Raw genomic sequence first — 11,340 nt, forward strand, 5'->3', positions numbered from 1 at the left:
TACTAGATCAGACTTGTGATCAGCCTGTTTACAGCCTCCCAAGAGCTGGGATTACAGGCATGCACCATCACACCCAGTCTCAATTGCAGTCTCAGCACGCCCCAGGGTTGGGGCTGGCAAGACAGGTTATTATGCATTTAGTACAGGGTCTCACCCCATAGATTTGACTCATAGTGATTTTCCTGTTTTCAACCTCCCAAGCCTGGATTACAGGCATATCCCACCACACCAAGTCTCAGTCGCCATCTCAATGCACCCCAGGGGCAAGGCTGGTGTGGCTTGTGGTGCAGGGGATTGAACCCTGGCGCCCTTGTCTGCCTAAGCAGGCACTTCAATCCACTGAGCTATCTGGCTGGCCCTAGAATCACTTTTTTGAAGAAATCCGGTAATGCACTGTTGTGCTATTGTGGTTTGTTTTGTTTTGGAAGACTGATCCACAGCTTTTGCTTTTTAATAAAATTTTGATACAAGGTCTTGCTAAATTGCTCAAACTGGGCTAAACTTGAGATTCTCCTCCCTTAGAGTGCTGGGATTACAGGCATGTGCCACCACATGCAGCTAAGATGGAAAATATTATTTTACCTTCTAATGATAAAAAGGATAGTTTACTTCATAATGATAAAATGCAAGTGAGGAAAATATAAAATGTCTAATTTTGTACATGCCAATAATGTGCTAATAAAACAAAAAGTAACATAATAAAGCGGAAAGTGGGAAAATTGATAAATGGTCTAGTATACATGGAATATTCTGATATACAGTGGTACCTCAGTTCATGAAATTAATCTTTCCAACGTTCTGATCACAAACGAAATTGGGCAAGAACTGAATCAGATTCGGAAGTTAGGTTCAGTGTTGACATAGAGAAATTTGATTTGGTTCTCATCCAGGTCCACAAATGTGGAACAGTCATTAAGTTCCTGAACCGAAGTACCACTGCATCTTACATTTTTTGTTTTGTTTTGTTTTGTTTTGTTTTTCCTTTCCTTTTTTTGAGGTACCAGGGCTTGAACTCAGGATCTTATGCTTGCCAGGCAGGCACTTATTCTGAGCTATCTACTGACCCCCTACTGCATCCTACTTAATAATTTATGTATGTAGAAGTTCAAAAATTTGTAAAGTTTGAGTAACAGTTAAAAACTTATGGGACATGATGGCACATGCCTGTAAATCCAGCAATCAGAAGCCTGAGGCAGAAGGATCACTGAGTTTAAGGCCAGCCTGGGATACACAGTGAAACCTGGTCTGAAAATTCAGCAAATTGCTTTAAGGTGAATAAAAGTGTATGAGACAGTAATCCAGTATATATAATTTCTAAGTTTACATGAAACTTTTGTGAACTTGATTTTCAAATGTGTTCCTTAACCATGATTCCATTAGATACAAGAGTAAAACATGGCTTTTAAACAATCAGTGTATCAATTAACATTCATGTTCCTTATTCATGAGTTGAAAATTTAAATATACATACATAATTTCAAATATAAAAATATATTGTTGTGGGCTGGGCATGGTGGTGTATGCCTGTAATACCAGCACTGGGGATGCTGAGGCAAGAGGATCATTCCAAGTTCAAGACCCACCTGGGCTACAGAGTGAGTGCAAGGTCATTCAGAACTGCATAGCGAGACCCTGTCTGAAAAAGACAAAAAACAAAACAACAAATATGTATGTGTGTGTATGTAAGTTTCTAGAATTTGTGATATGAATTGTACAAAGCAAGAAGTAGAAGTTTAAAATGTCAGGTTTAGGGGGCCAGGGAGATGGCTCAGTAGAATAAGCGCTTCCCTGGCAGGCACAATGGCCTGAGTTCAATCCCCGGTTCCGCAAAAAAATAAATAAGTAAATAAAATAAAATAAAATGTCAGGTTTAAATTTATATGAGGTTAAGTGGAAAGTGTGAGGTGTGAGTACAGTGTAGGTAAGTTAAAGTATATTGCTTAAGAGCCATTAAAAAGTAAAATAGCAGAGCAGTTGTATAAGAAGTCATTATAAGATACTAAATAGAACACTAAAAATATTTTATTAATCAAAAAGAAGGTAAAAAAGAAATTAAGAACTCAAGAACAGAAGTATGTTGATATCAAATAGGCAAAACAATCAAGAAGATTAAAAAACCCAGAATAATCCAATAACAAGCAATAAAATTGCAGTAATAATAATACTTTTTTTTAAAAAACCTACCAACTAAGAAAAGCCCAGGTGGATTCACTGTTGAAGTCTATAAAAACTTAGGGAAGATTTAATACCATTTATCTCCAAGCTCCTTAATGAAATTGAAAGAGGAGTACCCTCAAAGGCATTCCTGGAAGCTAACATTAGCCTAATTCTAAAATCATACAAAGATCCAACCAAAACAGAACTCTGGACCAGCCTCTAATAAATTTAGATGCAGAAATCTTCAGTAAGGTACTGATGACCAGAATACAACAAACCATCATAAAGATCATAGGTCATGACCAAATAGGCTTTCTCCCAAGGAAATAAGGATGGCTCAACATAGGCAAATCAATACAGATTACATAAACAGGGATGGATAAAAAATCACATGATCATCTCAATAGATATAGAAAAAAACCTTTGACAAAAATCTAACATGATAAAAACACTGAAGAATGCAGGTATAGAAAGACCTTATCTCAATTTGATAAAAGCCATTGATGACATGCCTATTACCAAGATTATATTAAATTGAAAAATTCTGAAAGGTTTCCCTCCAAAATCAAGAGCAAGACAAGGATGCCTACAGTTACCACTCCTATTCAACATGATATTTGAAGCATTAGCAAGGGCAACTAAACAAGAAAAGTGATATGTAGGAATGGAAAAAGTCAAATTGTCATCTATTTGCACTTTATTTTATTTTATTTTTTTAATTTTATTTATTTATTTGTGTGTGTGTGTGTGTGTGTGTGTGTGTGTGGCCAGCTCAGCCCACCAGGGGGCGGTGCTGGCTGGCATGTGGTGCTGGGGCATCAAACCTTGGTCCCTCTGCTTTGCCAAGCTTGTTCCAAGTAGGTGCTTTAGACCACTGAGCCATCTCACCAGCCCCTATATTTGCACTTTAAATGATCCTCTACATGGAAGACCCACCAAAAGACTTTTAGACTTTAAAACCAAATACAGTAATATAGTAGAATATAAAGTAAACAGTAAGACCCATAGCATTCCTCTGCACTGGCAATGAACTCACTGAGAAAGAAATTCAAAGAAAAATGCCACTCATATTAGCACCAGGAAAAATACCTATGAAGTAGCCTGACTAATGAGGTAAAAGATGTCTGAAACTAAAATTGCCATACTCTGGAAAAGGAAATTAAAGCAGGCATGAGGAAATGGAGAAATATCCCCTTCCTGGGTAGACGGAACCAATATAGTCAAAAGGCCATACTTTCAAAATTGATACACAAATTTAACACAATCTTAGTCAAAATACCAAATACATTCTTCATAGAACTGAAGAAAATAATCCTAAAATTCAGTACCAGAAGAGACTCAGAATAGCAAATGCAATCTCGACTAACAAGATTATAGAAAGCATTATAATTGTGGACTTGAAGTTATATTAAAACTCTGGCGATTAAAAACAGCATGGTGTCACAAAAACAGGCAAGGTTCAATAGAATAGAATAAAGTATGCAGAAACAACCCCAACCACCTTAAACTATTTGAACTTTTACAAAGGGGCGTGTGGTAGACAGGATCTTTCCAAGGACAACAATACAGGACACGTAATTTGTAGTTATTTTTATAATAGTCACCCAAAGAAACATATGCAAAGTGGAAAAAATCTGTCAGACACTAAAGACCTGAAGTATCCAGCTGAGGGCCTAGGTCTTACGACAGTGTCCTGCATGAGTCCAGTCCAGCTAAAGACTAAGGCCCATGACAGTGCTCGCCACAAGTCTAGCTGGAGGCCAAGAGTACACAACAATGTCTCATGCAAGCCTGTTTCACAGATCTGTGCCAGGAAGGCCCAAAAATCGGTGGTAGAAGCTAGAAAGTCTTTGTTAAATTGGTGAAGTCTGTTTCAGCAGTCTGAGGGATCTGCATTGGAGCTAGGAAGCAAAGCTGAAAGTAAAAACCAGCACTTCCCTGAAAAGTACCACAGCCATCCTCAGGGGCAGGAAGGTCCTGAGCTCTTCTGACAATGAGAACAGTGAAGTACATATCAGGAAAGCCAGCGTGACAAGTTCCTCCAGGAGAACCAATAGCTCCTCTTCTCCAATTCTTCTTTTACTTTGTTGGCCATAATCTTCATATGGGCCTTCTATGGGTGTTAAAAGTTGACCACCAGTTGTCAATCTACCACTGAATCAAAAACATACACTGCAGGAAAAATAACCACTTAATAATGGTGTTTGGGAAAAAAAAAAGTTGTGTTTGGAAAATTAGTTATTCACATGCTGCAGAAGACTGAACCTAGACCTGTATCTCTCACCATATACTAAACTGAAATTACAATGGGTTAAATAATTAAATGTTCAAACAGAAACATTTAATCTGCTGAAAGGTAAAATATGTAAAACTCTTGAAGGCCTAGGCATAGGCAGTTACTTCTGAATAGAACCTAGTTGCACAGGAAATGATAATGAGAATCAAATGGCGTCATATCAAATTAAAAAGCTCTGCACAGCAAAGCAACTGACAGAGTAAAAAGAAGCTACAGAATGGGAAAATTTTTTGGCCAGTTATTCCATGGAGAACTAATACCTAGAATTTATAAAGAACTCCAAAACATTAGACCCCCCAAAAAAAACTTAATCAAAAATGGGAACATTAAATAGATATTTATCACAAGAAGAAGTACTAATGGCCAATAAATACATGAAGAAATATTCAGCATCACTGGCCCATAGAGAAATGCAAATTCAAACAGCACTGAGATTTCATTTTAACCCAGAAAGAGTGGCAATCACCAAGAAATCAAGTAAACAACAAATGCTGGTAAGACTGAGCAGTAAGAGGAACCCTTCTCTGTTGTTGATGGAAATGTAATCTCGTACAACCACTATGGAAATCAGTGTGGAGATTTCTAAAAAACCTGAAACTATAAATCTCATTTGACTTAGCTATTTTCCTTCCAGTTACCATCCTGAAAGAGTTAAAGACACCATATTACAGATACATAGATACATATCCATATTTACAGCAGCATGATTCATAATAGCTCAATCCTGCAAGCAGTCTGTGTGTTCATCAATGATAAATGTGATATTTATACTCACTGGAGTACTACTTTGCCATAAAAAAGGATTAACGTGAGTCATTTATAGGAAAATGACTATACCCTGAGACCATAATGTTAAGTGAAATAAATCAAACACATGCACTTAAATATAGCAAGGTTTCCCTTACATTGAGAGACCCAAATTATAAATAAAGAGTAAAATTTTAAAAAATAAGTAATAGGAAATAGGGAGATCTTTCTCAAATGGTAAAGGGGTCAAGAGATGAATGGGGCAGGAGGGTGAGAGGGGAATGGAATGAAAAGTATTAAGATGTGAATAAACACACAAGCCATGTAAACATTATTTACAAACTTACACTACATCAAATAAATGGCAGAGATTGTCAAATTATATTTTTAAAAAGCTGCATTATTTATAAAAGATACATTAAATAAAAAGATACAAGCAGTTGAAAGAAGTATGGAAAAACACCTGGGATGAAAAAAGCACACATGACAAAGCTGCCTTGTTATTAATATCAGGGAAATAAATTTCAAGGAAAAGAGTGTTCTTCATGTAATTATTGTCACTTCATATTCTTCCTGTGGACTTTTTCACTGTAGCATTAACTTTTACTTTACCCAAGATCTAGTCTTGTGAGCTTAGATAATGTTCTTTATTTCTCTAGTCACTATATTTTCCTGTTTTGAGTACTTATCCGAATCCTATATTTTAAGACCTTTCACCTGTGATAGCTCAGCAGACTAACGCACCTCCTTAGGCAGTGCACAGCTGCCAGGATTCCATGCCCTGCCTGCCATGCTGGCCCCACCCCCAGGGCACAATGAGATGTTGCTTAAGCCTGGGCATGGTGATGTGCTCCTGTAATCCCAGCACTTGAGAGTCTGAAAACAGGAGAATCACTACGAGTCTGACCTACATAGTGAGACCCTGTAGACCCTGTCCTAAATACAGAAGGAAAAAAAAAGACTTTTCTATTTGTAAGGTGTGTAAAGGACTTTAATCTTTATATATTTTAGTCATTGTACTTTTCTGATGTCACATCATGCATAATGCCTGTTAAGTTCTCAAGAGGTATTTGCTAAATTAGTGTATAAATGTGTAAATAATGACCTTGGGCTGGAGAGATGGCTCAGTGGTCTAAAGCACCTACTTGGAACAAGCTTGGCAAAGCACAGGGACCGCGGTTCAATCCCCCAGCACCACATGCCAGCCAGCCCCGCCCCCTGGTGGGCTGAGCTGGCCACACACACACACACAAATAATAATAAATAAATGTTTAAAAAAATAAAATAAAATAATGACCTAATTGCTGAACACAACATGTGTTTAAGAGACTGCATAGGTATGTTTGGAAATGTTCATAACTCTCAAAAGTGTTGGATAGTTTAAAAAGCCATCAGCAAGTAGGAAAAATAAAAACTTAAATATTTTGTATGAATCTAATAATTTTTCATTTTCCTACCATAGACCTGAATTGGTAGTCAAAAAGCTACGCTACTATGCAAGGTTTATAGTAGTTTGTCTTCTTCTCAACAAAATGGATGTTGTAAAGGACCTGGTAAAGGTAAATGTCCTTTAAAATAATTAAAATCCTAATTTCTTACTATATGTGGATAATTTTGTGGGTTTGATTTTGTTTTGTTTTTTAGCAGTACTGGGCATGGAACTTAAGGGCACCGTACAACTGAACTCTTATTTTTTGAGACAGGGTTCTGCTTTGTTGCCCAGCTGGCCTAGAATTCATGACTTTTCTGCTTCAGACTCCTAGTAGACTGGATTATGAGCATTTACCACTGCACCTGGTACTAATTTTGTCTTTTAAAAACTAGAGTTTTCACCAGGTTTGGTCGTACATGCTTCTTAATCCAGTATTCAGGAAGCTGAGGCAGGAGAATCATGGTGAGCTCAAAGCTAGCCTGGATTATGTAGTGAGTTCAAGGAGACTAGCCTAAACTATGTACCGAGACTCTGTCTCAAAAAACAAAACAACAATAATAATAACAACAGTAAAAACTAGTTTTTCAGATGGCACAGTGGCCTGTAGTCATAGCACTTTGGGTGGCTGAGACAGGAAGATAGCAAGTTCTATTCTCAGTCTGGGCAATTTAGAAACTTCAAGACCCTGTGTCAAAAAAAGGCTTAGGGCTGGGGGGGATATAGCTCAGTGGCATAAGCACTTGTCTGGTAAACTCAACGTCCTGAGTTTGGTCCCTGGTACAAAAAAAAAAAGGGCTTAGGGTATAGCTCAGTGCAAAGGCTCTGGTTCAATTATAATACTTTTTTTTTTTTTTAAAGTTAACTTTTACCCTGGTGTGGTGGTGCATACTTGTAATCTCAGCACTCAGAAGGCTGAGGCAGGAGAATCATTGTGAGTTCGAGACCAGCCTGGGCTGCAAAATGAGCTTAAGGCCAGCATGAACTACACAGCGAGATCCTGTTCTGATACATAAATAAAGTTTTGTCTTATTTTTTTTTTCTTGTCTTGAAAATCAAATCCAGAGTCTTGTGCATGCTAAACATGTGTTTGATCCCCAGTACCTCGCCAATAAAAACAATTTAAAAAAGATTAAATATACAACTCACTGCAGAGGTCCTAAATTCAGTTCCTAGTACCAGATTAAAAAATCCTTAGTTTTTTCAATTTTTGTCAAGAATGTTACAGTGCAGCTATATATTACTATGATTTTAAAACACAACCTTTTATGATATTTTAAAATTAGGAATTGTCAGATGAAATTGAAGATTATACACACCGTTTCAATACTGAAGATCAAGTGGAATGGAACTTGGTGCTTCAAGAAGTGGCAGCTTTCATTGAGGTCAGTTTTTGAGAAGAAAGACCATCATAATTATGAATAAGAAAATGACCATGGTGTCTGCTTTTGTTGTGTGGATATGTCAAGGACAAGGAATATCTTTTTGTAATTTTTGTTTTCCTAGCAACTTTTGCTTTTCTGTTTAGGCGGACCCTGTAATGGTGTTAAATGATGATAATACCATTGTTATCACATCCAATCGTCTTGCTGAAACAGGAGCCCCATTGCTGGAGCAGGGGATGATTGTGGGACAACTGTCTCTGGCTGATGCACTCATTATTGGGAATTGTAATAATCAGGTAAAGAATTGTGAAGAATTTATGCCTAAAATTCACTTTGAAAAAATTTTCATTATCACAGAATGCACTCCTTGTAAATATCCAAACATCAGTCTCTGAGGAAATTGTTATTTACATATGCCGTGTCCATCTGTGGAATATATTACTGACATTTAAGTAGTTTAGGGAGAATTTTCAATAACATAGAAAGATATTTATGATACAGTAAGTGAAAGTAAGCTTACTCCGGAGATTTTTTTTTTTGTGTGTGGTACTGGGGATTGAACTCAGGAGCCTGCCCTGGAGATTTGTAAACAGAATTATTTCATATATTGGAATATCTGTGTATATGTGGGAACAGGAAAAGCATTAGCAATGAATTCACTGACATCTGAAAGACTTTTATATACTTTTCTAGTCCAGCAAAAAGGAGCTATTTTAAAATACACTTGTCAGAGCCAATGACATAGTTCAGTGGACTAAATTGCCTGCCTAGGCAAGCTTAGGCAAGTGCAGGGATGCAGTTCTATCCCTAGCAGCATATACCGCTCCAGCCCCACTCTCAGGGTAGGTTGAGCTAGCCAGAGAGTTTGGCATAATGTCACATGCCTGTAATCTCAGCTCTGAGGAGGCTGAAAGTAAGAGGAGTACCATGAGTCCAAGCTGCATGGTGAGATCCTGGAACAACCAAGTACATTAAAAAATAATAATTAAAGTACAGTTATCAAAAATGAATTGCAAATATATTTTTTTTATTTTATTGAGAAACAAATATCAATGATACAGTTTCAAAACTGATAAATAAGACAGTTTCAATAATTAATACATTGTACGTTGTTATCTTCTTAGTGGTTATCCATAGTATAAGATGCAGACAGAATATCCTGCCCAAACACTATTAGTACAAATCTTTCTTCTCATTGAATTAAGCGGAAGTAGCTGTATATCTATCCTAACTATTCTGCATATACAGATACAAAATAGTCCTTCCTTTATATCCCATTTTTTTGTTTAGTCCTGTCAGAAATGGCTATTCCGGGGCTGGGGAGATGGCTCAGTAGAATACACGCTTCCCTGGCAAGCTCAAGGGCCTGAGTTCAATCCCTGGTTCTGCAAAAAAAAAAAAAAAAAAAAAAAAAAAAAAAAAAAAAAAAAGAAATGGGTATTCCATTGGTATCTAAATACTATAGGTGTGTAAATTCAGCAAAACAATCCAACACAGTCCAGCAGTCCACAATAGTAGTGGGTTATCCGCAGAAGTTGTTGACTAGAGCCTTTTACAGCTCAGCATATTAATATGGCTTTACTTTATATACCTTGTTTTTATACTTCTCTGCTGGATGGTTAAGACCAAGATAAAGCAATATCTATGTAACAAGAAATGTAATTTTTATATCTGATAAGATCACGGGCTGGTGAGATGGCTCAGTGGTCTAAAGCACCTACTTAGAACAAGCTTAGCAAAGCACAGGGACCGCGATTCAATCCCCCAGCACCACATGCCAGCCAGCCCTGCCCCCCTGGTGGGCTGAGCTGGCCACACACAAATAAATAAATAAATTAATTAATTAATTAATTTTTTTTAAAAGTCAATCAAGTACCCTCAGGATTTATCCTATAACCCTGTACCACAGTTTGCAGATCCTTTGTCAGTGTCAGCCATGTGGATGAGTCATGACCATTGCTTGACCAATTTGCTCTCTGAAAACCTGAGAGAATGTTTTCTCTCCATGTGACTCCTTAGGCACACGCTACATCTGCAATCACATTGTGGCCCCATAATCTCCTTGATCAGAAAATTTGGGACACAAATATTTTTTCATGACAATACTTTCATGATAATGAGAATTTAGTCCTTTGGATACTATTTGCTGTTGAGTAGGTCACCTGTTTATTTACATGTTAATAGAAATTTTAAGTTCGGATCTTACATACCTATCCTTTTTGTTACTCAAATTTTATAGTAATCCTGTTTTTTATACTTATAACAGCCATTTCCCACTAGATTTTAAAACATTTTTTGTTTGTTTGTTTGTTTTATTTTAGGGAAGGGTCTACAGGGTATTCAGGGTCTCACTACTAGATTGGACTTGTAGTGATCCGCCTGCTTACTTCCCAAGAGCTGGGATTACAAGTGCACCAAGTCTCAATTGCCTCTCAGCACACCCATCTCAGCAGGCCCAGGGATCAAACCCTGGCCCCTGAGCCTGCCTGCATGTGCTTTAATCTGCTGAGCTATTTGGCCGGCCCTAGCATAATTTGTTTACTTGTATTTTTCTAAAGGTTCGTTGTTTTTTTTTCCCCACTTATATTCAAAGAACATTTTACTACTAATGATATATAAATTTAAGCCACATGATATATCAATCAACTGAATGGCTAAAAGCAAAGCACAGTAACTTAAGATAGAATATGCTGGCAAGCTTGTACAAAAGGTGGCTATCTTATGCCTTGATAGATTTGTGAATCAGTGCATTCAATTCAGAAATGTATTAGGCATTATCTTTGTACTCTTGAATGTATGCACACCCTTTGACTAAATAGTTCCAGTAGTTTCTTGTTGATTTTTAAGAGTTTTTAATACAGTCTGCATAAAAATCTTTTATCTCAGCTGTCCCAGTAGCTCAGTGCACTAAAGTGCCTGCTTAGGCATACGCAGAGTCCAAGGTTCAATCCCACACTGTGCTGTGCTGACCCCGCCCCTGGGGCACACTTGAGGTATCAAAAGAGACTGGGTGTGGTGACACAGGCCTGTAATCCAGCTCTTGGGAGGCTGAACACAGGCAGATCACTAGGAGTCTCATCTACATAGTGAGACCCTATAGACTCCGTACTAAAAAGAAAGAATCTTTTATCACATTTATGTAGTGAAATATCTTACACTGTATGGCTTGTCTTAAATCCTTTTCTCTTATGTTAATTAAAGTGTTTGTTTATGTCTGCTATGTACCAGACTCTATTCCAGATATTGGAATTCTAGTGAGCAGACATGTTCAATTTTACTTTTTTTTAATGTATATAGGTGTGTATGTATTTACATATACATATATA

At 37.2% G+C, this 11,340-nt stretch overlaps 1 protein-coding gene across 2 annotated transcripts in view; it reads left to right on the plus strand.

The window, feature by feature from the left end:
• The window catches only part of Scai (suppressor of cancer cell invasion), a 180,717-nt gene that overhangs the window by 116,296 nt on the left and 53,081 nt on the right, over window positions 1–11,340 (plus strand). For both annotated transcript variants that reach the window (XM_004641574.2, XM_023701633.1), the window contains 3 exons: window positions 6,663–6,759; window positions 7,916–8,014; window positions 8,158–8,310. In XM_004641574.2, the coding sequence (XP_004641631.1) occupies window positions 6,663–6,759; window positions 7,916–8,014; window positions 8,158–8,310 (349 nt within the window). The remainder of the gene's footprint in view (window positions 1–6,662; window positions 6,760–7,915; window positions 8,015–8,157; window positions 8,311–11,340) is intronic.

This window comes from Octodon degus, unplaced genomic scaffold, assembly GCF_000260255.1.
Source record: "Octodon degus isolate 3935 unplaced genomic scaffold, OctDeg1.0 scaffold00138, whole genome shotgun sequence".
NCBI classification, from domain to species: Eukaryota; Metazoa; Chordata; class Mammalia; order Rodentia; family Octodontidae; genus Octodon; species Octodon degus.